Source organism: Eretmochelys imbricata, chromosome 3 (genome assembly GCF_965152235.1).
Source record: "Eretmochelys imbricata isolate rEreImb1 chromosome 3, rEreImb1.hap1, whole genome shotgun sequence".
NCBI lineage: Eukaryota > Metazoa > Chordata > Testudines > Cheloniidae > Eretmochelys > Eretmochelys imbricata.
The window spans coordinates 101,105,968-101,122,290 of NC_135574.1; the positions used below are offsets into that span (position 1 = coordinate 101,105,968).

Consider the following 16,323-nt stretch of genomic DNA (forward strand, 5'->3'; position numbering starts at 1 on the left):
CTAAAACACGCTTCAAAAATATAGTTTCTGTAGAAGCGTTTCTAATGAATTTGAAACTGTCATTTTTATGACATATGTATGGCAAACATCTGTATGGTGCAAGCTCAGAAAAAGAATCAAGAAATAAGGTCACCAGATAAATTGAAAAATAAGACAAAAAATAATAGATATACGAAGCATTAATAGTGAAAGCGATCTGGTAACATTTTTATATATTGTGACAAAGTCAGACCTGGCAGTTCTGGAAGGGTGGTTGAAGGTAGGTATAGTAGTCTTAAAATGATTAAAGCACTTTTTCCTATGAACTGAAAGAGGTTATCCTCAAGTTAATTATCGACACCTGAGTTTAATGAAGGGCAGCCTGTGACCTTTAAAAATCTCTTCCATTGAGAGGGATAAGAGAGGATGGATGACAAACACGCTGCAGAAGGGTTGCATGCAGTGAAGGGAAAAGGTTTCTTGTAGTGAAGAGCTGTTTTCCTCTATAAGCGGAAATCTTTTGTTTGGGGTGGGGGCCTTGGTTCTCAATGTAGCTGGACCCAGAGAGGGTGGCTGGCAACTGGTAGTGACATAAAAAGAGGCAGTACTCCAGCTGGTGTTAGGAAATGTAATTTTTTTGTTTTTGTTTAAAGATGCTTTGGGGCCAACTCTGTAAATATTGTAAATAAACCATGTGAAATATTAAACCTCCAGTGTCAGCCTGTTTTACCCCAGGCCTCCTCAACACCATAGGGAGAAATGCTGAGACCTGACGTGACAAAAGAGATGTGTTGTCACACGATGTAGATAAGCAATGGAAATCAGAGTACACGATGGTACTTAAATGGATTTCAGAAGTTTCAATGTGCCTCCAGGGGAGAACTCTTACATAGAATGAGAAATAATAAAAAGAATTTTTTAAAAATGTAATCTTTGACCAGATAAAATGGCATAACCTAAACTAACCCTTTCATTACCCGCAGAAAACCTGAGTATTCAGGCACCAGGCAGGTGGCATACAGAGCAATGGGGGAGTGGAACTGCTCTCTCTCTCTCTTACTGACATAGTTCCTACCCCAATCTAAGGGTTGGCATAGCACCAGTGGCCCCTCTAGGCCAATTATCCATGCACACAAAATCCATGCTCAATGTGGTTTATGCAAGACCGATGCAGAGACCTTTTCATAGGGCAGTGGGACTACCCAATCTGCAGATACCCCCCCCACCCCACTCATTCCCTGTGAGAAGCTTATGTGGTGCAGAGGACTTTGCCTTATGAATATGATACTCTTTGTGTACTCATTCCAATAAAAGCACATTTAGAAAAAGAAGTGAGACAAACTTTCATTTTCAAGAATGGCTAGTTAATAATTATCTAGAGCAGTGCAAGAATCTGAATAATCAACAGACTTAAACTTATATTTTAGAAAGTCTTGAGTAACAAATACAACACAAAGCCTGAGCCCCTGCATTTGAGAAAACTCAGGGCTAATTTCTATGTATAGGAAAAATAAAAACATACTACATGGCCGCAAGCCCCAAGCATATGCCACATCTTGGAGCTGCAAGCAACAAGACAGGCAAATGCACATCTAGCTGTGGGAGGTTTTTGCAGAGGTGATGTACACTGCTCTGATAAACAAAGACAGTTTCATCTTGGGGTTTCAGAGCTACTGTACAGCCATCTTACAGGTCCAGCGTGTGGATTAGATGATGCCTGACATACTCTATCCCCAACATGTCCCCTTCTTCAGTTCTACCTATTGCGATTTTTAAAATTGGCCTCTTGCACTGATATTTGGTTCTGCAGCCAGAAAGTTCATAATGGGATCGAGTGGGTATAGATGAAGCCTGAACAAACGCTTAGAAGTTTAGTGAAACAAGAGGAGGAGATACTGTTCTACTGTTTGAAGCTGTATACAAATACAGTTTAGTGCCTGGTACTGACTCTGGTTCAAATAGCTTCCTCTCTATGTTGTTGAAAGTATACTTTGTATTTATGACAGGTAAATTGCTCATTTATTATTATTTATTATTATATTATTTGTATTGCAGTAGCTCCTACAGCCTTCAAACAGGAGGGTTTAGTAGAGCCTGCACAAATATATAGGCAGACACAGTCCCTATCTCAAGGAACTTAAAGTTCCAAGAAATATAAAATAAAGGAAAATTAAAATGAGAAATCATAACCCTGATTATACCCAGAAGTTACCTACTACAGGACAGGCCCAACAAAGGAAATAACAGAACGCCACTAGCCATCACCTTCAGCCCCCAAACTGAAACCTCTCCAGCGCATCATCAAGGATCTACAACCTATCCTGAAGGATGACCCAACACTCTCACAGATCTTAGGAGACAGGCCAGTCCTTGCTTACAGACAGCCCCCCAACCTGAAGCAAATACTCACCAGCAACCACACACCACACAACAAAAACACGAACCCAGGAACCTATCCTTGCAACAAAGCCCCTTGCCAACTGTGTCCACATATCTATTCAGGGGACACCATCATAGGGCCTAATCACATCAGCCACACTATCACAGGCTCGTTCACCTGCGCATCTACCAATGTGATATATGCCATCATGTGCCAGCAATGCCCCTCTGCCATGTACACTGGCCAAACCGGACAGTCTCTATGTAAAAGAATAAATGGACACAAATCAGACGTCAAGAATTATAACATTCAAAAACCAGTCGGAGAACACTTCAGTCTCTCTGGTCACTCGTTTACAGACCTAAAAGTCACAATTCTTCAATAAAAAAACTTCAGAAACAGACTCCAACAAGAGACTGCTGAATTGGAATTAATTTGCAAACTGGACACCATTACATTAGGCTTGAATAAAGACTGGGAGTGGATGTGTCATTACACAAAGTAAAACTATTTCCCCATGTTTATTCCCCTCCCCTCCCCCACCTACCCCCCACTGTTCCTCACACATTCTGGTCAACTGCTGGAAATGGCCCACCTTATCACTTCGATTATCATTACAAAAGGTTTTTTGTTTGTTTGGTTTGGTTTTTTCCTCTCCTGCTGCTAATAGCTCACCTTACCTGATCACTCTCGTTACAATGTGTATGGTAACACCCATTGTTTCATGTTCTCTGTGTACATAAAATCCTCCCACTGTATTTTCCACTGCATGCATCCGATGAAGTGAGCTGTAGCTCACGAAAGCTTATGCTCAAATAAATTGGTTAGTCTCTAAAGTGCCACAAGTACTCCTTTTCTTTTTAAGGTGCCACAAGTACTTCTTTTCTTTTAACCCTGATTCAGTGACCCTTTATCGTACTTATGTTCTCTTCTCTGTTAGCAGATATGGTGTAAGGCATAGTTACTTGCTCCTGTCCTCATTGTAGCTAAGTGTTGAATACAGAAGTAGTCTTATCTGCTACATAATTTACCTGTTGTATGCAGTGCAATTGTAGCCATGTCGATTCCTGGGAGCTTAAATTCATAACTCTGCTAGACACTAAAAGTCATGGACTGAACACTGGATTTATGGCTTATTACAACCATCCGTAACCCACTAACTCCCTCTTTTTGTCCTATGACTGCAGAGGTGTTAACAGGTCACTCTACCTTGAATGGTCCCTTAAAATATGTGCTACCTACTTATCCTAAATCTGTTCCACCTTGCATTTAGCTGTGACACTCAGAGTACCTTTCCCAGACCTGAAGAAATGTTCTGTGTAGCTCGAAAGCTTGTCTTTCTCACCAACAGAAGATGGTCCAATAAAAGATATTACCTCACCAACCTTGTCTCTCACGTAATTTACCTGTCACTTGGTGCATCTTGTTCTAAGATATAGAGGCAGTGGAGAAATGCTGATTTCTGAGGATCTGGCCCACAGAAAACAAAGTGAATGTTATGGGGGTTTTTTCTACATATGGCAAAGTACCAGATAATGAAAATAGTGCAGGTGGCATTTTACATTGTGTGTGAAATCCTGAACTAATAGAAAGAACTGTTAGTTCACTAACATATGTTATTTCATTACCGTACCTTGTAGTAGGAATAATGGCCCAATCCTGCAACACCTTACCCAGACAAACAGTCCCACTGGCTTCAATGGATGCCAGTGTAGATACTTGGATGAGTAAAGGTTTGTAGGATTGGGCCCTAACTTCCTTAACATGCAAGTCTCCAAAACAGCACCTAATGCAGTCTTAAATGCCTTTGAACTAACAGCCAACACCATTCAATTTGGCAGGCTCTTCACCCAGAGAAAACCATATTTCCTAAAAGAGGTTGGGGTAGATTGTGGCTTTCAGGCCTACAGTGGGGGTGAAGCAGAACTGCACTGCCTGGAAGGAACTCGTGAAGCACATAGCTTCTCCGGGGAATGCAGGGAGAATGAACACTGCATCTTTTAGAAAGATGGAGCCTACTCACCACCAGCAGAGTTGGACTGTTCTGTGTGTGAGAACGGGGGGCTGATGTCTCCTACTGTGGGTAACTAGAACCACTTCACAGGGTTTTTTTTACAATAATCACTTCCCTTTCTTCACCTCTTTCAACTCAACCGTCTACAATCAGAGAATCTTGACATTCTTCACTACCTAGCTTTACTTTTATCTCTATTTCCCTAAGGTCTTGTCTAGAGAAAATATTGTACTTTACAATGAAAATTAATATATCTGAAAATAAATTAGTCAGAGGATAATAATAATTAACAAAAAGAAATGAAAGAGAGAAAGAAAAGGTGTGCTATATGAACCAAATTCTACTTAACTTGGAGCTGGACCACCTTAAGGACTTAAACCAGTAAAGTACTTAAGCATTTGTACATAACTAATTGTTTAGTCCTTCTGAAGCTGATGAGACTGCTTATGTACTTAAAGTTATGCACATGGCTTTTTCTCTTTCTAAAAGTGGCATGCCTTGTTTGTGCTGAATGTATACAACAGAAGAAACCATGAATCAACATCTACTTATGCATCCAAATAGCCCAATCAGTTTGTTGAAAGCAGATAATGCATTTGGCTTGTCCTTTGTCCATTTCTATCTTTGTTTGCATGGCCCATGTCCTTTTTGGAGATCCATAATCCCATTCCTTTGTGTAATCAATAAGCATTTGGAAATGCACAATGTGTTTGCAAGAATACATCTGTATAAATCCACAACAAGCCTGTATAAGTCAGCTATATAGCTGTGTGACATATCTGAAAATTCAAGTTCTACCCTTAGAAAGAAATGCTAAAACAGGATTTTCACAATTCCTTTTCTCTCCTTCTCTCTGTAATCAGTTTAGCTGTCAGTGAGTACTACAACATTTAAATTACAACATTGCTTTCTTCCCCAAGTCAGAAAAACATTGAAAATAATATTAAAATTGTCAGCTATTTATAATAAAATATCAAACAGGAGACTTTCAAAGTTTATGAGATTCTAATATTCATTATAAATCACAGCATAAATACAGAATATGAAACACCACACTTCTGTGAAAAAAAATCAACCAATAAGTGAATTTCAGCTTAAGTTCTCAAACTTCAACCGGCCACATACTACATTCACATGGTGCACCTATAGTAGCTGTCATCCAAAGCATCTTAAGGCAAGTTACACAGTCTTTTCAGTGAAGCATACATGTGTACAGTTGCTATTAAGATCAGCATTGAAAGACATGCATAGGTGCTTAATATTCTGAGCCTATATCATTTGAAAACACATAGCAAGGAGTTTTCACACATTAATATTGCAGGCCAAATTCTGTTTTACATATACCCCTGTATGACTGGTTACCACCTACTTCAATGGGATTTACATGCAAGTAACTGGCAGCATCATTTGGACCTAACGATTTATCCACTGGAAAATTGATTAAACCCATGGTACCGCAGAATAACCATGTCTCATATACACATTTGAGATAATGGGTCAAGTTCTCTTAGGGTATGTATACACTGAAAAAGAACCCCACAGCAGCAAGTCTCTGAACCCAGGTCAACTTACTTGGGATTGCATTACCGAGATAAATATAGAAGTGTAGACATTCTGCCTTGGGCTGGAGCCTAGGCTCTGAGATCCACGCCTGTCGCTGGGTTTCAGAGCCTGGACTCCAGCCGAAGCAGGAATGTCTGCACTGTAATTTTTAGCCCTGTAGCACAAGTCCACAGCCTGACCTGGGCTCTGAGACTCTCTGCTGGGGGTGTTTTTTGCAGTGTAGATGTACCTTTTGTTTTTAGACCCTTACAATCTCACCGAGCTTATTGGAGATGCATGAACATAACAGAGAAGCCCAACAATAGTAGTAACATCTTCATGTTTTTACTTGAAACATCAATGGGCTTTAGGAAAAATTAAAACCTTGGGCCTGATCCTGCAACCCTCATTCATACATAATAATTGTATAGTGCCACTCAAGTCAAGGACTACTAACTGCAGGATCATGCTCCTTTTAACTAGCACCATCTAATTTTGTTTCTCAAGACTGAAATTTCTCTCAAATAATTCTTACTTTGTTCTTTTAACATCTATTCACACTGACACAATAATTTTATGATTACATATTACATACCTTAAATTAATGAGGAGTGAATCTAAAAAGTGTTTGTTGATTCAGATAGGCACCCAAACAGATGGATATTTATTTGAACTATCTACTTCACTTTGGTCTGGCAAAGTAGAACAGAATTATTATGAGAGTGGGCTCTTTTGTGACATGTAAGGTACATCACATTATTGGTTTTGTGAGGAAGAGTGTAAGCACCATCTTTCTCAAAGTGTTTTTGTGCTTCTGGGTTCAGCCTGAACCAGAAGTTACAGAGGCTAAAAAATATATAATATAAGAAATAATGCTAACTGGTTGCAGTTTTGAAATCAGTTTGAATTTGCTGTGAGCTTTGGAAAAAAGCCTGTGGCTTTTTGTTTTTTTTACCCAAACTGGTTTACCCATTCTTTCTCTCTCTCTGTCACACACACACACACAGACACACACACCCACCCTTCCTTACTCCTGTTTTCACAAAACCAGTTGAAAGATCTTGTTTGTTTCTTTGTTTTTGTCCAAGTGCAGAACAAACCTTGAAAGTTGCTGTGAAACAGAATTGCTGTCCTCTGGACATCTCTAAACAGGAGGGTATAAATTAGACTCTTCAGACTGAGTCACATACCTTTATCACATGATGCTTTTCATGATGTATAGGTATCTTAAACATTTGGCACCAATATGTTGTGTCTTTGTCCGGTATAGGCACCTGTCTTAATAAAAAGGGAAAGAAAACACTAATATAAAAGTCAAACTTTTTTCATGTTGCTTCAGTCCCCGCCTCTCACCCCCACCACTACGTATCTCCAAATAAAAACAAAACCCAAAGTAACTTACGTCTTGGTTTGTCAAGTCAAAGTATGGCAAAGAGGCAGATATAACATTCTTTTTCTCAGGGTTCAGTAAACGTAGACTCTTTGAGCCGCGATTTGATCCATGATAATTTTGGCCTGCTTCTCCTATGTCTTTGTGGTGATAGGCCCATATCACCCTTACTGTGCTCTCCTTGAAAACAAAATCTTTTCTGATTAGGTATAGGAAGAAGTCCTTCCTCACAGTTTAGTTCACAACATTCCCAAGGCAGATCCAGAGCTGTAGTGACTTGTCATTGCTCTGCTGGTGCCACCCTTTCCCTGTTTTTATAATCCACCCCCATGTATCTACAACGGCTGTCCTCCAAACATGTTTCACAGAGATCTCCTTGCAGGGCTCAGCTGGTCTCAGTTGGAGGTTTACTCTGCCACTGAGAAATGAGTGCCATCAAGGTATATGTGTCTTTCCCACGAAGGTTAGTAAGTTTTATGCACTGCCACAGGAAGCAGAATAGATCCCTAAACAGCAAACAAACAAGTAAAGAAGGCAAGTCTTTTTTTAGAGGGGTTACCAGTGCTTCTCCTGCGATCAGCTGCTAGAATGAGAATGTCTGCACCGCACTTAAAGCAGGGCAAATGTTGGCTGGGTTTGCCAAAGAAGGGCAGCTGTGTGTGTGTGGGGGGGGGGGGGAGTTCGGTCAGAGACTGCTGCAAAACGTGAATGGTGGTCAGCTTTGCGGGCGCTGACTCGCCCCCCAGGAATGTAAGGTCTGAAGGACATAAAGGTGCAAGCCCTGGGCGTGGGAAGCCCGTTTGTTCCATGCAGCAGGCAAGGCAGCACCCACCCATCCTCCATCCTCTACTGTCAAATATCAGGTGGGTTAGGACCTGCTTTGGGCATTGTGCTAGTCACTCCTTTTTAAGGGGGGCTGGGAAGGAATTTTCCCCACACTACCAGATTGGCTTTGGTGGAGTCAGGTTTTTTGGCCTTCCCCACAGTGGACATCAGGGATGACCTTTTCTGGTAAGAAGAAAAGGTAAGTAGGCTATATGTCGTAATTTATTTTGTAAGTGTGGGGCAGATGTCCAGTGCAGTTACCCCATAGGGAAGGCATCCAGTGACCCCAGATAAATGGCCTGGTAAAGGACTTAAAAGGAGGTGCTGGATAAAGGAACAGAGAGGGGAGGGTAGTTGGGGAACTCCTATGATTGGTACATCAGGGAGCCACGCTCCCACAACTCCCTTCTCATAGCCACCTTAACCCTCCTATGAATGGGTGGATGGTAAGATCCAAGCCACGGGTTGGCTGGGGGGACCTGGATGGAAAATGAAGGGGGGCTGGTGGAAGCCCTGGGTAATGATTTTAATAAATATGGATTTGCCTGCACCGTACACCTTATCTGCCGGGTAGTCCCAGACATCTATATAATAAAGTTGCAGCCTGATTAAATCCACATCAAGTGTCTCCTGTCCTTCTTTCGGTATACCCAGACAATGCATCTCGGTCCCTCCTGTTCTCTGCTTGTGGCACACAATAGTTTAGTGTCCTGCAGGCTGTAATACTTTGTTCTAATTCTGGTTGTTGGGCTCAGTGTGGGGATGACTGGGTGGTGTTTAGTGGTCTGTGATATATGATGTCAGACTAGATGATCCCATGGTCCCTTCTGGCCTTAAACTCTACAACACTGATTAAAAAAGCATTTCCTATCATAGCAAACTTTCTAGAGTTAGAAGATTAACATACCAAAGTGAATGACTTGATGCAAGTCTTTTGCTTGTTCAGTCATCTTTAATGCTATTGTCAGTGAGTACATATTTTAAAACTACATAAAAAGAAATAAATAGACTATTGCAGCTACCATGCAGTAAATAAAAGAACTTAACTTGGACAATAAACATATTAAAAAAAACTGCTCTGCTTAAAAAAAGAGAAAATACAGAAAATCAAATATAAAATATGTTTATCCTGCTATATGCACAAATTTTCCAGAAACTCATCTTTCTGTACTGACGTCAAGCATGTAAGACTCAGTACAAAAGGAATTTGGGAAAGGTCTGAGAAACAGATAGAAGGGGAGGGAAAGAAATTCGAATTTGACTTTAACTGCCCATGCCTTCTAAAATACATCCAAATATTGAAATTTTACATGATTAATTGAAGCCCCAAAATGGAAAGTTTGGAAAGTTTGGAAAGTCAAATAGCTGGATAAACACATTTGGTAGATTAATTTCTGTAGTTCTTTTTCTTTTTTATAATCTGAGGAGTTTTTGATAACTGGCTTCAATGTCATGGTATATTTTTATGTACTTGATCTATGTGTGTCTCTCTATATAAAAGGAAAACACCTTACCGTTATACTCTTATCATTTGTGTCACAAGTGTGCAGCTCTCTGCTAAAAGCCAATATTGTATGTGTACTATTTTCCATAGCATACTCAAGATGGTAATCCTGTTGAGAATCTTTCTTCAATGCTCTGTTTGCATCTGTAAAATAATCCTGTTGAAAATACAAAATAAAACCAACTTGCTATAATTCATTATAAAATGATCTGGTATTAAATCCAAAACATGTCTTTATGTAAAATATTGAAACTACAACAATTGTTTGCTAAAGGATTTATTGTAAATGAAATTGGGTAATTTTCTGAGTAAAAAGTCACCTAAGTCTTACTAGTAGACAGCTGAGGCTCAGAAACTTAAAGCAGATCCTTCTTTAACAATGGTATAAATTTACTGCTTGTGCCCAGACACCTAGAAAAAACAAATAGGATACTTAAAAGATAATGAGCAAATTCATCTTTACTGTAACTCTACCGATTTCAGTACAGCAAGAGTTAATTTCACTTAATGTTTATATCAAAAGCACTTCCTTTTCCTCTCTCCCCACATTTTAGTATTTACTATTTTTTCTTACAAAAAATAATTGGAAAAAAAATCTAAAAGAAATCTAAAAATCTAAAGGAACCAGCCACTCTAGCTTTAACTAGTGTAGGGTTTTTTGGAAAATTATCATTAAACAGCAAAATTCATCTTACAATGGCATAGTCTTGTTTACACATCTATCAGTTTAAAAAGCCCACTCTAATGTTTGTAGTGACTATTTTAAAAGAAAGAAAGATCACAGTCTTCAGTGTAACAGCTATATCATATAATTGCAGAAATCGCTTCAATAATGTCACATCATTAACCTCGTCACCCCTGACTTCTTTGCTGCCATGTGCAGCTGCTTGCTAGCTGTGCCTCATTCCCTCAAGATGACACAACCTCTCATATTGACAGAGCCCCAACCATGTGGTGTTCATAAAAAAGGCCTTCCGTAGGCTCAGGAACAAGGGGAGCAGGATATTCTTAGATGCCCTTCTTTGAGTTTTAGGCCTGTTCTGTGCAGATTTTTTGTTTTTTGCTACTCTGTGCACTGAACCTTGGAGGGGAGCAGCTGGTCTGTGGTTAGGAAAACATCAAGAGAAAACTGCTTTCCCAGCACATGCTAGTGTTCTCTCTGTTACCAAAGGATTTTGTTTGAAGCAAAATTTTTTAACTAGTAGATGTGCTTCTGGGGCTAAATGAGTTTTATGTGGTTTCTATGACTTGCATTCTCCAGTCTCCAGAGGCAGAATCTCTCACCTGAATATGCAATTGAGAGAGTTTTAAAAGTGCACATGCAAGTGTTTAGAAATTATATTCAGTGTAAAATTTGAGGCTGAACTTGAAATCCCTTTGAAAATTTGGCTCCTGGTCAACAGCAACTAAATCAAAATCTTAAGTGAAATCTTGGCCTCAGAAAAACTCACATTTAATTAATGAGGCCAGGATTTCACCACTCATTTCTGAAGTGTCCCTTTTTCTCTCATTATCATCATAGCATCCGAGAGTGGAATTTGGCTTATTATGCATGTTATAGATTGATATGCATAAATATGTATGCATCTATAGATCTTGAATGTGGAGCACTCCAAAGTTAGGACATGCCAGATTTAACGTTGTTTGTGAAAACTTAACTGGTCCCTCTTGTGTGTATTCACTATGCTATTAATTACAGGAGCATATTATTTTTTCCACAGGACCCTTGCCTCATTCAGTGCACAGGATGGACCACATTATGGGGATGAATCAAGTCTGCATAGTGTTGCTCGTAGGAACCCTGCTTCATTTGTTACAGAAGTTGGATGGTGTATAGCAAATGTGGAAGAGGGCAGCAGGAAGAGAAAGGATGGTCTCTTGGTTAAGGAAGTTGAATCTTCCCTGGAGAACTGGATTCTATCCTTGCACGTGCCACAGAGTTTCCATGTGATGCTTGGCAAGTCAGTTACACCAAACTATTCGCACATGGACATTGTTTTTTATTTTATGGTGTCCAAGTTGAGTCCCTGAGGTTGACAACTTGCAATTGCAACTGAAGTCAGCATATCTGTGCTTTCAAATTAAAGTGTTTGATAATGGAGATAATAATGTTCCCCTAACCTCACAGGGATATTGTGAAGATTAATTAATTAATGTTTGGAAAGCATTCAGATACTATAGTGATGAGCACCACAGATAAGTCCATGAAGAAATTCACAGTTCTGTATGCACAGCAAGGTTTGAATGGTGTGCAGAAATAAGGCCTGGAGCCACACGTTGAACAATGGGGAAAACACAAATTATGGAATAGCTGCTTTTTCACTGACCACTGTCCGTCCTGTGCACTGAATGAGGCCAGGGTGCAATCCACAATAAAAACAAATGTTAAAACCTCATACATTGTCACAAAATGAAATAGTTTTCCGGCCAGCCCTATGCATGGCTAGGTGCAAGTGAACGAGTATATGTTCAAAAACGGGTATGTGAGTGTGTGTGGATGAGAAAAGTCACAGAATCAGAACGATCGTGAGCTGAGAAGAGGAGCAGAGGATTCAGCTGAGAAACCTGGGGCCTATATACATGTGCTGAGAGGAAGGGAATAGATGGATGGGTTGGGTTGGGTTGGGTTGTGTGGTGGGGCAGAATTACGGGATTTGTTTTACAAGGTGGAATTAATGGACCTGCTTTGGGGTCTGTATTGGGGGAACAGATGGGTGGGTGAGTGTTGTGTGGAGGTTTGCTTGAGGAATTGGGGTGTTGTGTTCAGTGATTAATATATTTTTGTTGAGTGGAAACTATGTATTTTTTTCCATTGAGACAGTCACAAGGGATTAGATGGATTTGCAGCGGGGTGGAGGTCCCACTTCCAAGTTTTGCTTGAGTCCCATCCAAATATTAAAATCCTGTCCTCTGCATCACTGAATTAGGCATAAAATATGCCAATAAGGATAAATGATGACAATTTAAATATCAGCCTAACTATTTCATTCACCCTATATGAATGGAGAGGGATGGTCACAGATCTGCGCAATTTACAGTGAGTGATGTCTCAGTTTGATTCTACAGGGGAATGGTGATTGGGTTAGTCTCTGAGGTGCCCCAAGTACTCCTTTTCTTTTTGCAGATACAGACTAACACAGCTACTACTCTGAAACCACCACATCAATGTCTTTTTCAGCATCTAGCAAAGGAGAGAAAAGCTGGTTTCAGTCATTACCTCTACAAATCCATTCACTCATTTACCACTTTTGGCATGTAAAAAGCCCAGTATTTACTAAACAAATGTATCCAGCCATTAGCTTGGGAACAATTTATATTTTTGGCTTAATCTTTTAGTCCCATGGCTCTTACCTTTCCAAACTACTGTACCCCTTTCAGGAGTCTGATTTGTCTTGCATACCCACAAGTTTCACTTCACTTAAAAACTACTTGCTTACAAAATCAGACATAAAAATACAAGTGTCACAGCACATGTCATAAATATAAAGGGAAGGGTAAACCCCCTCAAAATTCCTCCTGGCCAGAGGAAAAATCCTCTCACCTGTAAAGGGTTAAGAAGCTAAAGGTAACCTCGCTGGCACCTGACCAAAATGACCAATGAGGAGACAAGATATTTTCAAAAGCTGGGAGGAGGGAGAAAAACAAAGGGTCTGTGTCTGTCTATATGATGCTTTAGCCGGGGACAGAACAGGAATGGAGTCTTAGAACTTAGTAAGTAATCTAGCTAGGTATGTGTTAGATTATGATTCCTTGAAATGGCTGAGAAAATAGCTGTGCTGAATAGAATGAATATTCCTGTCAGTGTGTCTTTTTTGTAACTTAAGGTTTTGCCTAGAGGGATTCTCTATGTTTTCGCAAAAAGAAAAGGAGTCCTTGTGGCACCTTAGAGACTAACCAATTTATTTGAGCATGAGCTTTCGTGAGCTACAGCTCACTTCATCAGATGCATACCGTGGAAACTGCAGCAGACTTTATATATACACAGAGAATATGAAACAATACCTCCTCCCACCCCACTGTCCTGCTGGTAATAGCTTATCTAAAGTGAGCAACAGGTTAGGCCATTTCCAGCACAAATCCAGGTTTTCTCACCCTCCACCCCCCACACAAATTCACTCTCCTGCTGGTGATAGCCCATCCAAAGTGACAACTCTTTACACAATGTGCATGATAATGAAGTTAGGCCATTTCCTGCACAAATCCAGGTTCTCTCACTCCCTCACCCCCCTCCAAAAACCCACCCCCATACACACACAGACTCACTCTCCTGCTGGTAATAGCTCATCCAAACTGACCACTCTCCAAGTTTAAAACCAAGTTAAACCAGAACATCTGGGGGGGGGGGGTAGGAAAAAACAAGAGGAAATAGGCTACCTTGCATAATGACTTAGCCACTCCCAGTCTCTATGTTTTGAATCTAATTACCCTGTAAGGTATTTACCATCCTGATTTTACAGAGATGATTCTTTTTTATTTCTATTAAAAGTCTTCTTGTAAGGAAACTGAATGCTTTTTCATTGTTCTAAGATCCAAGGGTTTGGATCTGTGGTCACCTATGCAAGTTGGTGAGGATTTTTACCAAACCTTCCCCAGGAAGTGGGGTGCAAGGGTTGGGAGGATTTGGGGGGGAAAGACGTGTCCAAACTACGTTTTCTCGGGAACCCAGATAAAGTTTGGTGGTCGCAGTGGAAGTCCAAGGGTAAAATAGTTTGTACCTTGGGGAAGTTTTAACCTAAGCTGGTAAAAGTAAACTTAGGAGGTTTTCATGCAGGTCCCCATATCTGTACCCTAGAGTTCAGAGTGGGGAAGGAACCTTGACAGCACACTATTACTGAAAAATTGCTTGCCTTCTCATTTTACCATATAATTATAAAATAAACCAATTGGAATACAAATATTGTACATACATTTCAGTGGATAGTATATAAAGCAGTATAAACAAGTCATTGTCTATATGAGATGTTAGTTTGTACTGCCTTTGCTAGTGCTTTTTATGTAGCTTCTTGTCAAACTAGGCAAATATCTAGATGAGGTGATATACCCCCTGGAAGATCTCTGTGTACCCCCAGATCTCATGTACCCCTGGTTAAAAACCACTGTTTTAGTCTTTGGAAGATCTGCCATCACAAACATGGAGGACATATGGATCTGAAGATACACCTCTTTAGGGTGGGAGAATAAGAATAAACAATCTAAGGCCTGTTCCCACATTACCACCAGAATCAAAATTCCCATTGGCTTCTCAGGTTACTAGTGTGGAGACTGCTCTGTAGCACAGGATTTGTCCACACTTACAAGTTTACTGGTAAAATTATGTCAGTTAAAGGGGCGTGATTTGTACCTACCCCTGGTGTGGACACAGTTATAGTTGTAAAAGGATGTCTTATACTGATATAGCTCATTCTAGTTCCCAAACTAGAATAAGTATACCGATATAAGCAGTTTTATGCCAGTATAATTGTGTCCACAGTAACGGGGTTTTACCACTTAACCTATACAGCTATAGTTAAAGCAGCTAAACTTTCTATTGTTGACAAGCCCATATTGGTACATGCTATTCTAAATTTTAGAGAGCTGAAGCACAGATCTGTAGTCAGAATCAAGCTCTCAGTATAAAATTTCTGTATCAATCTTAACAGCATGGAAAAGATATGGTCTGGTTTGCTGATTCTACACTTACTATTCATCCATTATAATAAGGGCTTAAGGCCTGAGTCTCTATTTCTTTGCACCTCTGGGGATATTGCCATGCAAAATAAGTGAAAAGTGCATATAAAGACGCTATCAAATCAGACTGGTAGTGTTTTATACCCACTTTACTAAGTGTAAATGATTGTAGAAGGAGGAAGCAAGTGGAGAATCAGGCCCTTTATTTCTTCTGTGAAGTCTAGCTCCCTTGCCCAATGGTAAACCAAGTTTTGGTTCTTTATAGAATTTCTGTTGAAAACTTGCAGTACTATAGATGAATCCTTCGGAATTAAATATTATTAGTCTTGATACGATAGCACAGACTTTTCTTCTTTGGGATATTTTATACCCTTTAAAATAATTTAAAGTATCTTAAACATAACACAATTTTCCTGCATTTTCTATAGTAATATTGCATAAATCAGTCTAAGCAAACCTTAGCACAGACTTTACATCAGTTGAATACTTAGATAGCATTATCACAATATGCTGTTTAGAAATTAAAACAGTTTATGGAAAGTTAACAATCACACAGATTATACAAGTTGTTGTGTATCATTTACAACAGATGAAGGCAATGATGTTAAATTGGTTCTCACATTCTATTGACCTGTATCACTTTCGTATAAGAGCTTTGCAACAGACATGTTTCTGATTGGCACTATACAAAACAGTATGGAGAGTAATTTCTTATAGATGTAATAAAAGCTGCAAATAGGCTGTTTTATCCTTGAAGAATGTAAGCACAGCTGCACAAGGAATCTTGAGAAAAAAATATTACCAGCTGTCATCACACACTTGAACAGGTGTTTATAAAGAAAAAAGCAACCCTCAACATCTTTACAATGTCCAAGACTGTTTTGTTTATGATATCCATTTCCTATAATAAATTTTACATAGCACCTTTCAATCCAAAGGATCAGAAAACAATTTACAGACTATGGCCCTATCCACGGGTTCAATGTGTGAGCAGACTGCACCATTTATAAAAGTTGCCATGT

The 16,323-nt window shown here is 39.6% G+C and overlaps 1 protein-coding gene across 1 annotated transcript in view; it reads right to left on the reverse strand.

Annotated features, from left to right (window-relative positions):
• MOXD1 (monooxygenase DBH like 1) overlaps positions 1–16,323 on the reverse strand; it is an 85,189-nt gene that overhangs the window by 55,209 nt on the left and 13,657 nt on the right. Inside the window, exons 2-4 of the mRNA XM_077811745.1 lie at positions 9,645–9,791; positions 7,318–7,485; positions 7,106–7,189 (exon numbers count right to left, since the gene is read on the reverse strand). Of these exons, the coding sequence (XP_077667871.1) occupies positions 7,106–7,189; positions 7,318–7,485; positions 9,645–9,791 (399 nt within the window). The remainder of the gene's footprint in view (positions 1–7,105; positions 7,190–7,317; positions 7,486–9,644; positions 9,792–16,323) is intronic.